The following is a 23,443-nucleotide window of genomic DNA, read 5'->3' as shown; positions in this document are numbered from 1 at the left end:
AATGACTTCGTCTATAAAATTTTACTATATATGAACATTTTTATTTAGTAGATTTGCGCTGTTATTGTTAATTACAAAACATCTCATGGCATTTGCATTTCAATTTTTAGCATAGTTCTTTTAAGAAATTACGAAGAGTAACGATAATATAAGAGTAAGATAAATTTATTTTTATTATCACATTTATATAAACTTTACGACTGTATTGTTAAAATAAAATTTCTGATTTATTAAGTAATCATTCCTTTTATAATAGTGTATCATGAAAATAATAAAAGTCGATTAATATTATGATTTTTGAAACCAGCTAAAATTTATGTCCTTTATTTGCAATTCACTGATGTATCCGACTAACCGAAGCTTTTAATATGTTACCCGTTAATTTCACAAATTGCTATTATATGATAATGGTTATATGCTAACTTTAGAAATCATGTATATGAAATATTTATACAAAATTTCGATTATTTGCTATGTCAGCTTGGAAAGATAAATATTTGACTATATCGATGTTAGCTTGATGTATTTTAAAGAATTATAATCAGATTAAATCGAAGCTGTAAAGACGAGTTAGTAAGCACGTTTATACTTGTCGAAGGGTTTTTAGTAGTTACAATGCATTAATGTAGTAAAGTATCCCTTACAAACATTCCTAAGATGTATTATTTTAATAAAAGGAAGAAAATATTGAAATTAAATTTAATATTAAAATGTTCTCACTAAATAAATTTCCTTTTTCTTACAGATCAAATCTGACTGACGCGGATCATACTATGATAATTCTGATATCAGATTGATTATAACCGCCGCTTCATGTATACGTAAGTATATAAAAATATAAAATGAACTTTAAATGTTAAGTACATTATGTTAATTTATACGTATGCAAATAATTATCTCACTTTCGTTTTTATGGAAGTACAAATCTTTGATGAAAATATATACTTAAGTATTAAGTATATTATTATCATTTAAATAAAGTTAAAATACTTCTTCCATGCAATTTAATCATTCGATAGTAAATATAAAATATATGATGAAAGTATGTTTCAACTTCATTATTGTATTTGTAACGATTATTTACATACGTATTATAGATATTGAAAAAAATATGTAAATTTTGGGGTTAATATTTATTGGAATTTTTTTGTTTTATGAATTGTTATTTTAATTAATTCATTGATACAATTCTAGTTTTTGTGAGCAAATAATGTTTAGGAACTTGCACATTATAATATTTGGATTGATAATTGATCGCATAAATATAATTTTTATTAAAGAATTAAGCATTAATGAAAATTCTCACTAAAGGAATACAAAAAAAAAAAAAAAAAAAAAAAAAAAAAAAAAAAAAAAAAAAAAATTAAAGAAAATTAAAAATATAATTTCATTTAAATCTTACAAAACGGTAACGTACTTTTTCCGAAAATAATCGAAAGTTTTTAAATCTTATGTATTTCAAACATTATGAACTAATTTCTTCCGAACCAATACTCTGTAAACTTTTGAATTTATCACTAGATGTAACTTTTTTTTTTATAATTATTGCAATGTATTTAACTGCATATTTTTTCATAATTTAATTATATTCTTTACATAAAAATTTGTATAGACCATAAGATTGTAACAATAATAATGCTTAAAGAAGTTTTTTATAAATTAAAATTAATTATATTTATATTGGAAAAATTTTTATTTCGAGAAATTATATAAATTATATAAATTATCTAATCATAAGAAAATCGTATTATTATAGAGTTTTACAAATATTAACAAATGTTATTTATAGTATGAGAAAAAATGTAATAAAAAAAAAAGTTACAAATTATTTATTCAATTAGTTCTATCAAATAGAAATTTGAGTAATGAATAGATAAAATTATCAAATTAGTACTCGGAATGATTAGATATTATGGTTAAGTGTTAGTTAACTACGGCCGCTAGGCGTAAGTGTTTCCTATTGAGCAAGTCGATTGATCTACTTTACTTTCCTGTTACTGAAATTCTAATGAATAAATCATATTTCTTTTTTATAAGCAAAATTGATGATAATAAAACTAATATATGTGCATTTATCAATAAATAAATTTCCTGAAATTTCCTGAAAATTTAGAATCTTTAAACACAAATTTAGCCATTAGTAATAAGAGGGTCAATATCTTTATGACTCCAATATTATTAGTATGACACAAAAGTGTGAACATCGATGAGATAATCATCGGGAAAAAGGCAAAATAAATACTTAGGAGCTAACAAAAAAGAAAATTACGAGAATCCTTCATCAAGAGCACATCTAACGGCTCTTATTATTATCCACAATACCAGCAGGTCGGACATGAAAAATCTTGGTTCGAGTTGTACGACGGGCCCCATTAAACCAGGCACTGCCTCACTGCGTTCCTTACTGATCGTAGCCACAAGGACGTCAACGAAGCAGGGCGTTGCAGCTGCCGAGGAGGCCAAGTGCGATAATAAAGGGAGAGGTAGTTGCGACAGAAATAAGCAGCACGGTAAGGGACAAGAAAATCAGGGCCGCCTCGTCGGCGGCCGAAGCAGGCACAACGCCATTAATCAGCAGCAGCGGCAGCAGCGCCCATCCGTCCGGTATCAGCAACAGAATCAGCATCAGCAACAGCAGCAGCGATCCCTAGCCTGGCTCGAGACGACGTCCTCCTCGTCACTGTCGAAAGGGAACTCACTCGCGGAACTGGGACCAGGAGTCAGGTCGCATCGCCGCCAGGATCGAATTCGCGATTCGCGAAACCCCAGCGATTGGCATTTCCGAAACTGTTAGCATCAATAGCAAGGTAAGAGCGACCATTCAGACTCTAATTAGCGTATAATTTTGTCGTACTTGCGGTAGGCACGTTTTTCCGACGTAACATGCTAAATGAACTTTTATATTACAAGTCCAAGTGGTAGCTTAGAATTAGATAAATACTTATTCATTTACATAGTCGAGGAAATTTGAAAATTGTGATAAACAGTTGTTATTTGACTATTCGAGATTTTGGTTGCTCCGAGTTTCATATTATAAAGTTTCGCTGACTGGGCGAGGATGAGGAGGAGGAGGTTTGATTTGATGTTCCGTGTTTGGAATTCATATGTATTCGAAACTTGATGGAAATGATGTAGAAATGTCTTGGAAGAACAACAAACCATTGTAATTTTTAGTATTTTTGATATTAATTTTAGATATTTAGCCCGATATCTTTAAAAAAGATTTCGTTTAAGAAATAATATATGTGACATAGAAGTAAATATGTAAAGCACTTCGCGCAAATAGGAAATCTTTCATAAATAAAATTTTTGTTGTATCTAATAATAAGATTTTAGGCTTTTAAAAATTGAATGCAACAAAATAATTTGATGCTAATGTTGAAAAGAATAATAAATAAATCAAATAAGAATAATTAAATTAGGTGTGTAGGTTTATTTACACATATGTCAACCATAATTATCAAAAGGCAGATACTTCTAAAAGTTTTATATATAACAACAAATGTATTAATTTTCTTTATTAATGAAATATATAAATTAATATTATATATGTGGCGTAACATATGAATTATTGTCCTATTTCGAATTATATGTTTTCATTAGCATGAATTGTAATGAGAATTATTAAAGATAAAATACAGTTCTCTCGTCGGTAATTATCAAATTGAAAATTAACTATAATAGAAGCCATCTCACTACATTTTATTATTATCCGATAATAAGACTTTAAAGTTATTATAAAATAATAAAATAATGAGATATAATAAAATATCGAATTATTATATATAAATTGATCATTCAAGATCAATGTTAAAAAAAAAAAAAAAAAAATAAATATCAATCTACTTAAATGTGATTAAATGATTGTTTTTCGTGAAAAGGAGTAAAAGGCCCCCTTAAAAATTAATGAATTTTCAATTGCAAATAATCGATATATTTTTTTGTTTGTTTGTTTTTACGCTGATTACTCCCTCAAATCTCGTTAACTACTTTAAAGAGGAATGTATTTTGCTCTCTTATTTGAACAGGAAGGTTGCTTAATTGTGTGCAGCCTAGACAATGTCCCAAGTTTCTGGCTCTATATCAGAGGAAGAACGAAGTTTGTTCCGTCCGTTCACGCGGGAATCACTAGTAGCGATTGAAGTTCGCATAGCCGAGGAACTTGCTAAGCAAAAAGAACTCGAGAAAAAAAGAGCCGAAGGCGAGGTGAGTTAAATAATATTACGATAAACATCTGTATATCCTATATAATAATATCCGATAAACGATTGAAAATTTTTTTCATCTTATTTAAGGCGAGACTAACGATGCCCTTCAAATAATAGTAAAGAAAATTAATTATCTCCATTTTAGGATATGTAATATTAAAATAATGAATGATGTGCATAAATTATTTATAAATAATATATTTATGAATATGTGTGAATAAATTGAGTAGATGCAATAAGTAGTGAATCGAGTCACTTTATCAACTGTTAATATTAATTTTTGGCTATGTTAAATGATTATTTGTAGCTACAACACCACATACTGTATAGAATAAATGAATTATAAGAGTCGTCATTTTCAAAAACTATAAGCATTTTAGGTAGACATAAAGTACAATATATCCACGTAATAAATTATTGATAAATTTAAACCGACATTTCACGCGTGAAACGTTGGCATCGAAATACGAGAGGCCTGTGTATGTGGCATATTTTTCAGTTTCATGAATAACAAATATAAAATAAAAAAAAATTCATCTGAAGCTTAATTCGGTGAAAATTTTATATTTCAATCGACCATTATTAGTCGATACGAATAAACGTTAGGTGTTAAATTTTCATTTTACTAGAAAAATTCTAAGCAATAATAATATAATAAATTCATCTATTGCAAATAATCTTGTCTTTAGAAAATTTTCATCCTAAAATTACGCTTAAAATGAGATCAATATCGTTTTGAAGAAATGCGGAATTCCCGGGACAGAAAGAATATCTGTAATTTTAAACGAAATAGGATAACGAGAGCATCGGAAACCGTATGTGCATATGTGTTTTTAAAATATCTCGCGTATCATCTCCATAAAATCGTTGATATTTCTTTTCGGACTATCCCATAATGATTACGCATAAATAACTGCAATGCGGATTTGTTTTAAGCGTAAGATAGTACGACATCCTATTTTTGTATTCATGAAAAGCACATGAAGCTCATGAAACTTATGGCCGACTAATTTTTCACCTCTTTCCAGAAAGAAACGGAGTGAAATAATAAAGTTGGTTTACATGAAATCGATGATTTTCCTAGGTGATATTATCGTGATATTCTTATTAGCGTGGCGATTATGATCAACGAACATAAATAAAATAGTTTGATAATTTAAAGTACATCAATATGTTGACTTTGTCTTGTAATTTTATATAGAGTAATTCAAAGTTTGTTATGTCATCCTTTTTATTTTAATTAATTTTTTAATTAACATTATTGCAGTTTTGTATTGGCATATATGTTAATCAATTAAATATTCTACGATCTAAAATTTATTTAGAAGTATTACAAAACAAGTATATTTCTCATAATTCTATTATCATTTATAATTAATATGTGTAATATAAATATGACAAAAATATATATTTATTGTTCTATTCATCACATAATATATTAGAATATTACCTTTTAATATCCATCTAATAAGATTATAGATTTAATTTTTTATTTTAATTTTATTACTTACAGTAATAAGAAAATGAAATACATTCATACTGTTGCTATCAATATTTTAAGTATTAATTAATTTCAAATTAAATTTTATTATATTTTATTAATTGATATTTTTATTTCATATATGTTTATATATATATATATATATATAACTATGAACATTTACATTTTATATATGTTATTTGTTTTATTTGAATTTTTGATTATTTCCTCATTGCAAAAATATGTACATAGCTATTCAAAAAAAAAAAAAATATATATATATATATATATATACACAGTTATTTAATTAATATTTAAAATAATCATTTTATAAGAACTAATTAATTTTATAAAATAGACTAAAAAAAATAGGCATATAAAGATAACAATGTTATTAAATAAAAATTATATTAAAATGCATTTATATACTTAAATAAAGCAATATAATCTAAATATGCACATTTCTTTACAATGTATATTACCTTACATTTTTAAAAATTTTTTTTATTCGAAAAGCTTAGATTATTATTAACAAGTAGGATATAAAAGTATTTGCGGTAAAATTTATTCAAATTCTGTTTAATAATCAAGGAATTTAGTATGATTGATTAATTAAAAATTATTTCTTAAAATGATGAATTTTTTGAATATTTATATTAAGTAACTAAAGAAAATGTTATTGTATATAGTTAATAAGATCACATACAATTACTCTAACATGTATCGTGAGATATTACATGAAATAAATGCAATATTTTAATACGTTAGTTTGTTTAAATATTGTTAGTAATGTAATTTTTATATAATGACTAACCGTAAATTCAAATTATAATATGTGTTGCCTTAATATCGATTATTTCGAAAAACATCGTTGAGCATATAAATTTATAATCATATACAATTTCAAGTGCTACATTTGCAATTGTACTTAACTGATTATTATTTTATTTGGATCCGAATGTTATGTAAATACATAATCTTTAATTTTTATATTTTTTAATCCCATCTGATACATATCTAAAGATAATAATATCTTTATAAATTTAATTAGATCATAATCAAAACGAAGGAGAAACTAAATTTGTATATTAATTATATGTATAGAAATAAATTCTAAGTAAAGCTCACTCGACAGATGTTTTGAGCAATAATATTTTTGTATTTATTTAATATTAATCTTTATCGCTCGGTTATTACCAGTAAGCATTTCCGAATGAAAATTTTTCCTCTATATTGAATTTATGTCCATTATTTCACGGATTAGCAAATAAATCATGAACGATTTATTAAATTAAAAGTATAGAAGAAAAATAATCGTTGATATAAGTTGTAAAAATAAATAGATATATATGTATATATTATTACATCATAATCCACATGATCATCGCTGTACAGCACGCGTAAAAAATTTTTACTAATCAAAATTAATCTTACTTTATCTATAGTACACAGAACAACTCTCTTTTGACTTTTCCTTATTATCTTAGTCTAACACTATGTTCTGCAACGAATTCTTATGTGATCATTATTACCTGTATGTGTGTATGTAGTTATATATATCACATATCTTTCCAATTACTAATCGATGTAGAATTATTATTGTTGTATTTTATTTACTCGCGTCTAAATAAAGCAAAGTTAAGGTAGTTAAACAAGAATTATTTCCTATTATAAATATGTCTATTGTTATTCTGCAATAATTTATTTGCAATGTGCTTCGAATCCTATAGCTTCGATTTTTTTCGTGCCCTATTTAAATATATTCAATTCGGAATAATAAAAATAGAAATAATCTTGTTTACGTAAATCGTGTTTAGTTAAATTTAGAATACATCGATACTATTATAGATGAATAACTATTGCTATAATTTTTATTTGATTTATTTATGAAATAAAACAATTTTACATCTATTTTCATTCATCAATTGCTATGGTTTCTTCATGCTAATACTATTGTTCCGCCTCTGAATGTTATTTGTATTTTATGTAACAACTTTTTCTTCATTTCTTCAATTACAGACAGGTTATGGACGGAAGAAAAAGAAAAAAGAAGTAAGATGTTGTGCCACGTGTGCTAAGTAATAAAAAATTGCTAGTCCATCTTAAATGAGACCGGGAACGTCACGCTTTTTTTTCCAATTAATGCTGTGCATTGTCCGCTTTGTGCACTTAATTTTTATATTATATATGCCGCTTTGATAAAACTTAATTATCGATCATTGCAATATTTTATATGCACAATCGATTAAATTACTAATTATGTTGATCATATTTTTCATATCATTATTTCTGTTTTCTTTCATGTAGACTATTTGATTAAGTATAACTCAATCTAACGTCATATAAGAATATAATTTAGTTTCCAAGTAATAACAAAAATTATGTCTTTTTATTAGAAATATATTTTAGAGTTATAATTTAGTGATAATAAATAATTTTAAATAATATAATTTCTATTGGTTTACAACGATAATCAATTATGCTACGTTTGCGTTTAAAATGGAATTACAGAATTGCTACAGATAACAGATAATTGTTGAATATAATTTTTCCATAATATTTCAGTGCTTATTGAATTATTGCTGTCTAAACTCAGGTAAAGATTATCTAAAAAAAAAAAAAAAAAAATTATTAATATTAATATTTTGAATAATATATTTATGATGTTCATAATGATATTGTCAGTATATTTATATTCATATTTATTTCCTTTGGTATCAATTTTTAATAAATTCTATCTGATAATACATTTACAAGAAGAACGTAGTTTCTTTAATGGCTTTAAAATGTAAAAGGTTTCGAAATATGGATTATTTCATTAAAAATATCCTATAGTTTTTTTTTTTTTTTTTTTTTTTTTTTTTTTTTTTATTAGATTTGTATGTACATTAGGAGAAGCTTTCTCACTCTGACAACACTATAACCTTAAGGTTACGCTAAAAACACAATTACTTTTGTTGAATAAAGGCTTAAATAAAACGACCTTGTGCTTCATTACATAGCTTGTTGCTTATTTCTATGTAGCTTGAAGCTTTCAAATTGCAGCGCGCCTATAACATTACTATCAAGAGGCTTTTATCTCTTAGTATCTTATTTGAAATATCTTATTACTATTCTATCTTGTAAGACTACAATATAATTACGTAGAATCAATGTAATTTTATTCAAATATAGAAAATATTTATTTATTATCCCTTTCTTCATTTTTGTATCCCTCTATCCCTCTCGTCCCTTACTCTTCTTCCATCCTTCCTTTATCTATTCAATTCCTTCCCCCCCCCACCCTCCCCCACTTTATTTCACCATTTCCATTACCTCTTTTTCTTTTCAAGATAATTTCCAAACACACGCAAACATTATTCACGAACTATTATTGCATATTTATTATAGACAATAGAGACTTGAAAGAGATTTAAACATATACACATAAACATATTTAGTACGCACGTAATGGAAGTAGTGTCAATAATATGATAGTGGAATGAAATGAAGAGGAAAAGTAATAATTCATCGTTTCAGCTTATAATACAGAATAGAAAATTAGTTAGTGTATTTACTGTGCTCTCTTAGACTAGTGAAACATTTTTTAACAAATAAACAAAAATAAAAACAAATACAACAGCAAAGTTTTAAATACATCATAATTCAAATACTACACTGATTATACGTATCGTTAACACAGATTTTCCTTTGAACGCGGTTTCAATAAAAATCGTACGATTAAATTTCGAGTAAACAATTTTGTAATTAACCATTGGCGTGTTTCTTAACTATAAACTAATAATATTGAATTATTATATTACATGCGTATATAGCCATAATAATTCAATACTTACCTGAATTCTTATAAAAACGCGCAAAATTATAATAGTAATTGCAACACCCAATGATTATGCAAGTTTGCACTGCAGTAAATACTTATTGCACAATGTTTTTCTCTCTTTATATATATTTAGATAATAAGTGTTGGAAAATTAATTTTGTAACTTTCGCTTTTTCAATACTCAAGTAAACAAATTTTTCTCTTAAATATTGCTATACCGATAATATTAACCAATTAGACAATCACTTATATATAACAATTTCTTATAATTTCTATAATCTACACGTATTAACTAACACGCATTATCGAACTTTAGATTGCTCTGAGATCTACACGTATTGTTAAGACGAAATAATTACACTCACTTTTTATGCATTGATTATTAATATTTTCGAGGTGCTTCAATTAGAATTTAACATAAGATATAAATATTAAGGACTTATAGAGAAGACATATCTCATTGGAGCCCTTCGATAAATTTTTAATTAACACTGCTGACGAAGCTGCATCGTGTAAAGTTATAGGTTTAGTCCTAGAGTTCATTCGATTATAAGGAGGAAACAGAGAGGAGCCGCTTATATAATTAAAATTTAAATGAATTTTATTCATGAGTCATGCAGTATCTCTTGCTGAAATAAAAAATTACTAATATTATTTAAAATTCAATATAATAAAAATAGATTGTAGATTATATTCTTATAGATAATTTAAAAATACAATTTTTCTTATATGAAGATTTAAAATTTTTCTTCTAATAATGTAGTTCTCAATGTCAGATTGTATGTAAAATATGTTAAAAATAATAAAGTACATTCATCTTTTTGAGCCTATTTTGTCGATTTTTTTTTTTTTTTTTTTTTTTTTTTTTTTTTTTTTTTTTTTTTTTGAATTTTTTATGTGTTATTATAATCATATAAAGAACATTATATTGGAAATATATTACTTTGTAAAAATAGTCTGAATCTCATTACCAATTAATCTCGAAGAAGATATAGTGATAACCATATACATAACGATAAGGAGCTCTTGAAAAGTTTTGTCATTACATCCAACATACACTAATGATATTATTATTCTTAACTTTATATTATTTTTTGATCCATTTTTAATATTAACTTTCTTTTACAGTTTATGCCTAAAATAATAGATGAAAAAATAAATATTATATTAAAAATTATATTGTTTTAAAATAGAGATTAATTGAAAAAAAAAAAAAAAAAAAAACTAATTCATTAATAAAATTGTTTGAACTTCCACGGTATTAAATTTGTCTTATAAAGTTCGTATCTAAACACGCCAGTTCATTGTCCAAAAAGGGTTACTGCATTGCTTTAATGAAGCTCTGGCGAACTCGGCTCCTCGTGTATCCCTGTGGCCGGAATTTTCGCAATTTTTCGATCTTAACTTTACGGCTATTTTCGCAGATTCGATATGACGACGAAGATGAGGATGAGGGTCCACAGCCGGATCCGATGTTCGAGCAAGGAGCGCCAATTCCGGTCCGACTGCACAACGAATTTCCCCCTGAGCTGGCCTCCATACCTCTTGAAGATATTGATAGTTTCTACCATAATCAAAGAGTGAGATATTGCTTTTACGATATACTCTTATCTTAAATCGTAAATTTATTCTACTATTTTATTCAGTTTGTTAAAAATATGTCGGATAAAAAAATGGGAAGGATTTTTTCAAACTATATTTAATAAAAATTAATTTATGTTGTCATTTATAATAAATATCAACGAGCTATAATTAATAATTACATTCGTTAACGATAAGAGTTTTTTTTTTTTTTTTTTTTTTTTTTTCATTATTATGCTTCATTTTCCTAATATCAAATATTCGAGTGATAACTCCTTCTCTCTAAAAACTCTCTATTTTATACAACAAGATCGCTTGTCATATTTATACTAAGTAAGTACTAATACCCCACTCGGGTCTTATCACGCATTTTCATGATTACCCTCACCTACCTTCCACCTCATCAACTTATATAATTGACATTTTCTTGGATTAGTTATTCTCTCGTTCGTCATCTAATTTTACAAAACTAATCTCCTCCCAAAAAAATATTCATAATTCGATAAAATTAATATGCACTTATTTATTATCATACTAATCAAGATCATTTATTTAAATTTTTCGCCAACGTTTCTTACACGATAAAGAAAAAGCTCTAATAATTATTTAGTAGGATATAACATAATATTTTTTGTGATAGCGTGTGATTAGTTTCTAAATTCTAAGTTTCGAAATTAAAAGTGTAATAAATTTTTTTTACAGCTTGTATAAGCTATTGTATATAAATCAACAATATATATAATTATGTAATATATTAATATTATATTGATATTAATTAATGTAATGTATGAATATAATATATAAATAATAATAAAAACAATTATGTAATGAGATATTACATAACATTTAAGTAGATTATGAATTAAAAATTTCAAGTATTTATGAATAAAAATGAAGTTGCTTAAAATTGTATAATGGATAGATTTTTATTTATTGCAGACTTTCGTGGTCATTAGTAAGGGCAAGGACATATTTAGGTTTTCCGCCACGGATGCATTATGGATCCTGGATCCATTCAATCCGATACGGCGGGTGGCCATCTACATACTGGTCCATCCCTTATTCTCTCTCTTCATTATCACTACAATTTTGGGTAACTGTGTGCTTATGATCATGCCGACGACGCCCACGATCGAATCTACCGAGTAAGTGAATGCGTATGACATAATATTTCTCGATTTTGCATATATTTCATATATTTTATTTATACACATTTGTTTTGATATTGCTATTTTATAAATTAACAGCGTAAGCTATTTTATTTATATATATCATTTACATTGACAAATATTTATTTAAACAAAAATGTTAAAAGAAAATATGGCTTCATAAAAAGAACGTATCAATGAAAGTCCGTAATACATAATATCGAGGTAAAAAGTATTTATAAAGAATTTTATAATAATAATCTGAAAGCCATATTTTCATTTCGAAAATTAGTATTTGTTTTTTATTAAAAAAAAAAAAGGATTTTCTGTTCTAGTATTGTGTCATTTATATATAATATAATAAAAACAAGAAATATCAATAGTATAGTTCGGTATTTGATCATAAGTTATTAACGAATTATAATAAATTTCTGAAATTAATATTATATAATTCATTCAGCATCGATCAATATATAAATCTTCAAACATTATACAATTTATAAAATCGTATCAATAATTGAATCTCTAAACATAATATCAATAAATTTTTACAACTATTTTTCTTACGTCATTAAATATAAATTCTCTTATTCAAGAAATGTAGTAGAAAATTTCAATGACGTAGAAAAAAATATTTTTATTATGCAGCTTTTTTTTAACTATTGATTTTTCTTTATTGAAAAAGCATAAATTACATATATGCGTGAAACATACGTATATGAAATATATATATATATATATATATATATATATATGAATAAATAAATAATGAATAAATGAATAGATTATGTATATACACAACTTTTAAATGCATCTATGCGTTTGTATACATTTTTTTACATTTTAGGGTCATATTTACGGGCATATATACGTTTGAGTCTGCTGTTAAAGTCATGGCGAGGGGTTTCATTTTGCAGCCTTTTACCTATCTTAGAGATGCATGGAATTGGCTCGACTTCGTAGTTATAGCTTTAGCGTAAGTACTTACCTATATAATATTTACATAATATTGTCTTGGAAGTAAAATCATTTCAATTCAACTGATATTGTATATTATTACTGTAAATATATTATATTCTGATATAAATATAAGATTTATATAAGATAAATATAAGATATAAATATAAATATAAATCTAAATATAAATATATTCTGATGACGAAAATATTATACATAATTGTATACTTTTGTATTATCTAGGTACACGTGTGAAATTGTATATTATACTTATATACTGATATATATTAAAAGGCGTCACTGATTATAATAAAAACTATTTTGTATAAAAATCAGAAGTCGTCACTCACTAAAATACTGTCTAATGATAATTTTACAACTAGATTGACGGAGCCCCCCTACATATTTTATAGCATTGTTCGGATCAAGGAACACACACACTAATCGCGTGGAATAGTATGATATAAACAAACATTATATACTTGTCTTAAATGTGAAATACTATGTATCTGTCATTAGTTAGATCGCAGGATTTTTATTTTTTATTTTTTATCGTTCTAATAACATTTTAAGTTTTTGCTTCAAAATATAATATAGAGACAGATCTCTTAGAGAACCATATTATTATTATTATTATTATTATTATTATTATTATTATTATTATTATTATTATTATTATTATTATTATTATTATTACGTACATGTGTAGTTTTATAGTCATATAAAAATATTTATACAGGTATTTAGAGGTTTTCATAATAACCAATCTCAATTAAAAATGTGAAAATGATTTTTTAATAACAAATAATTAACTTACATATATTTGTTATTACAATGATTATTATACATACAAAAATTATAGGCGTATTAAGAATGTAGAATTATATTTGTGATTAAATGAACGATAAAAATAATACACCCTTTACAGAATCATATTTAATTAATTATATTTTTGTATAGATATTTTAAAAATATGTACGTTCGCAGGGCGAAGTTCTGTTGACAAATGCAGTAATATATAAAAATAATAAATGACTAATAGTATTAAATAATTTTTTCTCGTTGGAATATTATCTGCTTTATATAAAATATGTAAGAATTACTTGTAACTGATTTATAAATATAATTATTTAATCTAATGCAATAATCTTATTAGTTCTTATTTTCAGAATATTTATAAACATTTTAAAGTGCATTGCAAGTATAAAATTATTACTTATTTTTGTTAGGAATATTTTGATTCAGTACGTTTAATAATATAAAACAAAAAACCATATATTCGCGTATTTGCGTTCAAATGAGCTAAATTCTTGTATAATAAATAATTTATTTAGATTAATAATTTTGAAGTAAATGTAAAAATGTAATATTAATTAAAATTTTAACGAGGTAAAGGCTGCGTTTTATTTTTGATAATGTCTTAATTATCATGGTATTATTTTGTTTTAATATTTACTGTATAATAGTTTTCATTTATTGAATCGTCAAGCAACTTCGCTCAAATTGCGTACCTACTGACAACTACTTTACTTAGTAACTGAACAAAGGCGCGCGATTCAGCAGTGAATAAATACTACTCTACGCGCAAAATTTATTTATATACAATGCTATTATATACATGTGTGTGTGTGTGTGTGTGTGTGTGTGTGTGTATATTGATCATATGATTTTATCATCATCTAGTTCACGCTAGAAATCATACTCGTATTTAGCATTTCAGACAGAGTATGTATGATAATTATCTTCGTATACTCTTTTTAGAATAGTTACAAATCAGTAAAAAATACACGTGTCTATGCTTACATTAATTGAATATAATTTATAAATTGATTTTACTTATTTAGTTAATTCTAATAAAACGTAAATTTAGTAATAAGTAGTATACATGAAAATTTGGTCAGTACTTATTAGTTATATACTAGAAATGCTATCTTATGTATGGAAGTTATCTATAATTATTTATTAATTAATCTTATGAGTAAATATAATAAAATTTATATTGACATTTTAAACCGTATAAATATATGTTCATATTTTTTTATGAATTAAAAGGAAATTAAACTATAAATTTAATATTCGATTAAACGTTGATAAAATTTGCAAAAAAAGAAAAAAAAAACAAAAAATTCAATAAATTCTTTATCTATAATAATTTCATGGTTTGTAATTTGATCATTTATTCGTCCGAATAGACTATTAATATCCGAAATAGCATTTTTGGTTCGTAAAATTAGAAAAACTAATATTGCTATTAAATCATACGATTTAAAGTAAATGTATAAGAGTATAAAATAAAAAATGAAATTTAAGCACGTATATTTGGACACATTATTGTAGCTTAGAATTCTACTTTTATATCATAGATACTTAAGAAATACTAATAGACACTTCTATTTATTTAGGAACTAAAGTAATTGGTTAATTATTTTATATTAAACGTCGAATTGCATGAAATAATAGTTTCTATATTTCCCATTCTAATTAACGACAGTAATCAGTTATTACGATCATAATTTCTGTTACGCATATATACATTTTTAATTTTTAATATTATTATTATCATATTAATATATACATATATATATATATATATATATATATATATATAGGAAATAGTTAATTAATAGTAGAAGAAAGTAAAAATTTGACGAGTTTGACACGTTTTATCAGTTTTGCCTATAAAATTACTTTACACTTTTGTTTATATTTTTTTAACAATTTTATTTCGTAAAACTGAATTTCCTCGTTTTCTCTTTGACCACTGTAATGTGTGTGTGATGTTCGGGTGTATTGCAGTTATGTGACGATGGGAATAGATCTAGGCAACCTTGCCGCTCTCAGGACATTTCGAGTCCTCCGAGCCTTGAAGACTGTCGCTATTGTACCAGGTATGCTTTAGAAATTAGAAAATACAAAGTACAAAATGTTTAACCCTTCGATCTCAGACTTTTTACTTTATTAACGATAATCACTTCTTGTTTTTTTTTTTAGTCTTAATTTGATTAATCAACTTTCATTAATTGAATTAATCGTAACACTCGCTTTACAATTTTCAGTTAATTACCATAAAAAAAAAAATCTTATTTCATAATAATTGGTCCTTTATAATCACGAATTATATTATTTCGCATATTATTCTTCGATTATAAGTGATGCAATAGGAATAAAATATTTATATACTACTTTCAATATGAAATTTTTCAATTTGAACATTCGATCTCGTGTACTAGTTTAAAAATGTTGTAGAAAATTAAATTTATCTATGATCAAAGGGTTAAGTAATTTAAAGTAGTTAACTTAGTTATAGAAATTTTACGTTCATATAATTCTCGGTGTCTTTATTTTTATTCATTTCTGTATTATTTCTCTATATTTTGTAAGTAATTTGTATATTTTTGCATAGTTCTGAAATGTATACTCATTTAGCTAAAACACTGATTTCACGAATTCGTTGCATTCAACCAACTTTACTTTTGTTAGGATTATACAGAAACATTTCACAATGGTAATAATATATTTATATAACTGTGGTCGATGCATTGAGGTTTGTATACTATATTTTTGTTTTAATTACACTATTGTCATAAATCATATTGTGAAAATGTTTTTAAAATATTTTAAATTTTCTTTCGAGATTTCAAAATTCAACTAAATATTAAATAGTACTTTTAATGATATTTCAGATATTATTATGCATTTTTAATTTTCACTAATACATATATATATATATATACTTTTATCGCATCGCTATATAGGACATTAATTTTTCTGTTCGTATTCCATCAATTCTTATTCATTAATCAATTAAAATCATTCAAGTATATAACAATTTATTAATGTAATTATTGTAGCAAAATAATTCTTGTACAATATGTTGAAACTATAACTTCATTTTTAATTTTTCTGAAAATATTACTGTTTAATGACAATGGTATATATTAACAAATATGATTATATTTTGATATTTAAAAGAATGAAAAATACAATTATAGAGACAATCTAATTTGTTAAGTACAATTTACAGTGAAAATTATATTTGTCTGTAATCATTCGTAAAAAATCATATTTTAATCACTATTCGAGATATATATTTTAATTTTGTGTCTTAATTTTTTATGAAAAATGAAATCCTCCGACACATATATAATAAATTATGCATTTAAATAGTCAGGTCTTATGCAAAATGTAACTATTTCATTTGTCCCTTGTAACAAAAGACAGAATGAATGAATTTTCGATTGAAATGATAGCATCAGCATTTAATCATGTTGATCTAAATCTGTTTAAGGTCTTAAAACTATTGTCGGTGCTGTGATAGAGTCAGTGAAAAATCTACGCGATGTGATAATCCTAACAATGTTCTCCCTTTCCGTATTCGCGCTGATGGGCCTTCAGATTTACATGGGTGTACTGACGCAAAAGTGTATAAAGAATTTTCCCGACGACGGTTCATGGGGAAACCTCACTGATGATAATTGGGAGAGATTTGTTAGTAATGATAGTAAGTACCTCACTTTTCAATTTAAAGTTATGAATCGACCTTGTGCTCACTTTGCTTATTTTGCTCAATACATGCAAAGAAAATAAACTAATTGTACATGAATTGGATAATTTTTATTATTTCGAAAAAATAACTACGTTCAATATAAAATTTAGCTTTATAATTCTTATATTATCTCTATTCGCCAAACTCAAGCTTAACTCTATGCTCTCATGAATATTGTATGTTAATTAAGCTATAAATTATTTTATTTTTATTTATAAACATTCAAAAAAATCATATTTTCAAATTGAAATATAATCTTGTATTTACCTGTAGCAAATTGGTATGGTATGGATGAAGCCGGAAATTATCCATTATGTGGGAATTCATCTGGAGCTGGGTAAGATTTTCCGTTCCTTATTTATAATAATTATTATAAAATAGTTATGCCGTAGGCATATATAAAAATGTAATAATTATATTAATTATGAGAAATAATTTTGCAGTGAGTAAACATTGAAAGAAAAGCTAGTACTGTAAAAGCACTTATAACTAAAATTTTATATTAATTAATTTTAAAATATCACGATTTATAATTTACAAAGCCTTCCAACGATCGAATATTTATTATACCTTGCCTATAGTCTATTGTTTTAAGCATATTAATCTTGGAATCAGATTTTTTTTTTTTTTATAGTATTATACGTATCAATTTTGAAATATGGAGTTGTGAGAAAAGGTATTTAAAATTTTAAAACTAATTAATTTAATATTCAAATATATGAAATGTTAAGGTTTAATTTGCAATATTTACCTATCGATATCAGATTTTTCTTAAGATTCTTATGTTGTGATAATATAATTAATATACTGATTTTTATGTTTTTATGCTATTCTAATGTACAAGAACAACTTTCTTGCATCATTTGTCAATAAATACTTGATTTATCATACTCGTAACTCTTCCATTTATACATAGTAAATTTAGCGATAGTAAATTCACTTACGATATTCATCGGTAAAGAAAATTATTATTTATGATTAAAATTTTATGGTTTAATGTAGTTTATGTTCGAATTATATTTATAATAGAATAATTGCTTTTAAGATTTGTTCATAAGCTAATATTTAAATTTTTTTAAATAGTCTGTGACCAGTGTTATATAAAGTATTATTATTATATTTGATAAACTATCAAGTCCTTTATTCCAGTATTTCATATAGAATTTTTTCAATACTACTTTACTAAAAATTTCATTTCAATAGTAAAGCTTTTCTTTTCTTTTCGTTCAGACTTTTTTTTTAAATTTTATTTAATAGACTTTTGATTTATTTTAATATCATTATACATTCTCCCAGTATACTTTGGTTATCGTTTTAATAACGGCATCATAAAATAATTTATATACCAACAGCGTGATATTCATACGAACACAAAATGTTTACTATTCAGATCAATGTCTACTAACCTCATTATAAGAATAAGCTTAACTATTTGAACACATATACTAATACAGTTTATATGTATACTGAAAATATGTACCAATACGAATTTAAATATAAATTCCAGACTACTTTTAGGAATTTTATACCGATAATACCAACGAAATTAAGGCATTATTGATATGAAATATATTGTAAACTGCACTCCCTTAAATATAATTTGATAATGTTTCATTGAATAGGCTTTTTCTTTGGATAAAGCGCTTTGAACATAACCAAATAAGTCAATAAATTCAATACTTACTGCTTTGATTTCCTTTTCCGTTTTTTTTTTGTTTTTTTTTTTTTTTTTTTTTTTTTTTTTTTTTTTTTTTTCACGAAAACTCATTTATTTAGACTCCAAACATATATATCTAAACATTATACTTTTCATTTACCATCGATAGTTAGAGTCATTGAATAAAGTATAGAATTGACTATGAATAGAATTATTTCAATGATTATATTTATGACTATTATATAGGCACTATTATAATTTAAAAATAATTTTCATCACTATTTACTAATTCTGGAGAAAGGTTTAAATCCAAGGTAAATTATTTATAAATGGGACAACTTACATATTTAAGTAGGCAAGCCGAAGTCTACCCTCTTATTATAAATAAAAAGTTTTACGAGGATCTTTTTGTTTAAAAAAATAATTTACAGTTATTTTTTCAACATACTATTAAAATGAAGTTATATATAATGTATGAAGAAAATGTTTCATTAAGCTTTGAAGAATTAAAAGAGAACAGATTTATATCGAGTGACTTGGACGAGGTGAATTAATAATAAAATTGTATTAAATGGCTGCTAGTTGAACAATGAAAATACAATTGAAATAACATTGTGCATGTTGAGCGAGTGTCTGTATTACTATATGAAAGACCGCAGTTTATTCATATGATAACAAATATTGATAAATTTAAAAATCGAGTCTAAATAATAGAATAAATAATAAAAGATCTGTGTGTCTTAAAAAGTAAATTATTCGTTTATTAATTTCTTTTGTTTATAGACAATGTCCACCGGGGTATACGTGTTTACAAGGTTATGGGGAGAATCCGAACTACGGCTATACGAGTTTCGATACATTTGGTTGGGCTTTGCTTTCCGCATTTCGTCTGATGACCCAAGACTATTGGGAAAATCTTTATCAGCTGGTTCTGAGATCGGCTGGCCCGTGGCACATGTTATTTTTCATTGTTATTATTTTTCTTGGCTCATTTTATCTCGTGAACTTGATCCTTGCCATTGTTGCGATGTCGTATGATGAATTGCAGAAGAAGGCTGAAGAGGAAGAGCTTGCCGAAGAACAAGCAATAAGGGTATGCAACTAAATTTTATACTAACATTTTATACATTTTATCTTACGTGCTTAAATGTATTGAAAATAACAAATCTATGATAATAATAATAATTATTATATGCTCGAATGCATTTACCGTTGAAAATTAACGCAAATTTAAAAACATTGCGTTACTAATTTTATTATAAATCCTGTTACCAAAAGTTTAATTTGCTTTTATGAATATTTGTGGTAGTTATTTAAACACAATGATCAATAATTTAGTTGTAAGCGGGGGGGGTATTGGAGACAAATGAGAAGTATGAATCTCGGGATAATCTCCGTGTAATTCATATAATGAAGCATTAAACGCAGCCGTTGAATCTAGCTTTCCTATAAATATTTCAAAGATTTACATAGCGTGCTGTCATGGGAAATCGTAATAGATCAATATGCAAAGTATCCGATTTCCGATAATAGGAAGCGGAGGAAGCGGCTTTAGCGAAAGAGAACAAATTGGCGGCTCAAGCGGAGGCTCGAGAGGCGGCTGCAGCGGCCGCTGCTGCTGATCAAATTCTCAAGTCACCCTCGGATTATTCCTGTCATAGTTATGAGCTGTTTGTCGGACAAGAGAAAGGAAACGATGACAACAATAAAGAGCGCATGAGCATAAGGTCGGTCGAATCGATTAGCGAGCACAGGGTCAAGATATCGAGCAATAATCACAACGTCAACTCAACTACCACTAAAGTTCGCAAAGTCAGCGCCGTAAGTTCTAAGAGTCGCATGACTTTTCTTACCTCATCTCATCTATTTCTAATTTTTTCTCTTGCTCTCTCTCTCTCTCTCTCTCTCTCTCTCTCTCTCTCTCTCTCTCTCTCTCTCTCTCTCTCTCTCTCTCTCTCTCTCTCTCTCTCTCTCTCTCTCTCTCTCTCTTTCATTTTCATTATTTCTTATTATCCTCACCCATCCATTCGCCAACAATAGCGCGCGCGCGCACGCACGCACCCACGCACCCACGCACCCACGCACCCACGCATGCACACCCGAATGAACGCACGTACGCATTTATCAATCTGTCTATTCTTTATCTGATTCTCCATATCAATATCCTTATCACTTATTTATTTATTTTAATTCATTTTCTTATGTCATTAATTAAATTTTAATTTTATTTGCTTATATGTACATATATAAAATGTTGGTCAGAGATATTCATATCATTAGTAAGGTTTACTTGGATATTCATTCCGTTGGGTATTTTCCGTAGCTTAGCACTGCCTAAAATGTTCTATTATGAGATTTTAATGAGAAAGTAAATTTTAAAATAGTGAATTTCTTCATTTATTTAAAATAAGTTAAATCAAAGAAATAAAGATATAGTATACAATTAAATTCTTCCTTACACTTTCTTTCTTTCTTACATTATACATAATTTATTATAAAACTTTCATTTGAATTTTATAAATAATATTAATTATTGCAATTACAATTTCAAATTAATAAGAAATACACTAATGTATAATAATCTACGATGTTTAATAAAATGAAAATAGCATTAAAAATATATTTTAACACGATATATAGAAAGATTATATTTCAATTATTCTTTGTAAAATACAATTATTTTGAATAATTATATAAGTAAAAAAATGAAGATGAAAATGACAAATTTCTTGACATGCATTTAATCGTAAAGATGAAAAAATCAAAAGTTCTGACGTGCTCTCCCGCTACTTGTATTATCTTATTTTCTCTACCAGGATGTGGCATTATCAAAATACTATTAAGTCTTATTTTTATTTTAATCCTGCCAGTGCAGCAACTTAAAATGGACTGACACATATTTCCATGAACGTGGCGTGGATTTTGCCCATTAATTCACAATACAAATGGATTCAGTGGAGACTATGTAAAATAGTGAAATTTTTCTTATATAAAAATTATTTACATCGACATGAAATTAGTTTCGAATTATAATTTTTTAAGAGAGTTGTAATGGCAATAACTGTAACAAGAGATAAGAAATTCAAAATATAATTAGAAGTCCCAGCATCGTAGACATTACAACAATTATATGATTGCATTATATTATGTATAAATTACTAAATCACATCTACGAATTGAATTAATTTTTTATTAATTAATTATTTCATTTCATTTCATAATTTATTATGAATTAATTTTAATAGTCTTTAGGTCAAATTAATCTATTATAAGAATAACATACAAATATACTATAATAGACCTGGGCTATTTAATTTAACAAATTAAATGCATACTTGAAATAAATAAAAAAAAAAACAAAAAAAAAACCCCCATAAACAAAAGTAATAAAATTAATTAATGGACAAATTATGTACGTAAATCTTGTGAAAAATAGAAAGTAAAATCCCGCGTTTGATCATAACGCAACTTCGATTGAACGTAATATAAATTAATTACCCATTAGTTTACTTATACGAATATTGTATATTTCGACATGTCATTATCGTAAAAGAATATAAATATTCTATAAATAGTTTAATAATAAATAAGCCGAAGATAAAAATAATTAATAATTAAATATTAAATGATAGAATATTCTATGGTTATTAATGAAATTTAATTATGACAATGATCATTAAAATAGTAAATGTAATAGTAAATAGTAAAGTATGTTTAAATTAAACTTTTTTTCATAGAAACAAAATATTTTTCGTGAAATTAATTGAATAAAAATGTATGATGTACATAATGACCTCTTAATTTATTAAAATCTGTGAATATTCATGAAAATATATTCCACTAGTTAATCTAAATATTTATAATCACAAAATATGCACATTTCCTAATGAAATTGTTATTATTTTATTTCTCTTTAAATTTCTGTAATGTGGACATTCAAAAAATACATATTGGTATTTCTACAAAATCACCTCGTCATCCTTCGTCATCCTCGCCGCCCCTTCCCAACCACCCTATTGACATCGTTCTCCCTTGTAAAATAT

At 25.7% G+C, this 23,443-nt stretch overlaps 1 protein-coding gene across 1 annotated transcript in view; it reads left to right on the top strand.

Moving 5' to 3' along the window:
- The first annotated feature begins 774 nt into the window (after window positions 1–774).
- para (sodium voltage-gated channel paralytic) overlaps window positions 775–23,443 on the top strand; it is a 59,691-nt gene continuing 37,022 nt past the window's right edge. Inside the window, exons 1-12 of the mRNA XM_011506256.1 lie at window positions 775–821; window positions 2,326–2,807; window positions 4,029–4,206; window positions 7,332–7,334; window positions 10,936–11,091; window positions 12,032–12,237; window positions 13,088–13,216; window positions 15,994–16,085; window positions 17,486–17,698; window positions 18,017–18,080; window positions 20,184–20,493; window positions 20,934–21,221. Of these exons, the coding sequence (XP_011504558.1) occupies window positions 4,060–4,206; window positions 7,332–7,334; window positions 10,936–11,091; window positions 12,032–12,237; window positions 13,088–13,216; window positions 15,994–16,085; window positions 17,486–17,698; window positions 18,017–18,080; window positions 20,184–20,493; window positions 20,934–21,221 (1,608 nt within the window). The 5' untranslated portion in view covers window positions 775–821; window positions 2,326–2,807; window positions 4,029–4,059. The remainder of the gene's footprint in view (window positions 822–2,325; window positions 2,808–4,028; window positions 4,207–7,331; window positions 7,335–10,935; window positions 11,092–12,031; window positions 12,238–13,087; window positions 13,217–15,993; window positions 16,086–17,485; window positions 17,699–18,016; window positions 18,081–20,183; window positions 20,494–20,933; window positions 21,222–23,443) is intronic.

Source organism: Ceratosolen solmsi, unplaced genomic scaffold (genome assembly GCF_000503995.2).
Source record: "Ceratosolen solmsi marchali unplaced genomic scaffold, CerSol_1.0 scaffold7, whole genome shotgun sequence".
Taxonomy (NCBI): Eukaryota; Metazoa; Arthropoda; class Insecta; order Hymenoptera; family Agaonidae; genus Ceratosolen; species Ceratosolen solmsi.
The sequence above is the reverse complement of the archived record's forward strand: the minus strand, read 5'-3'. Positions and strand labels throughout refer to the sequence as shown.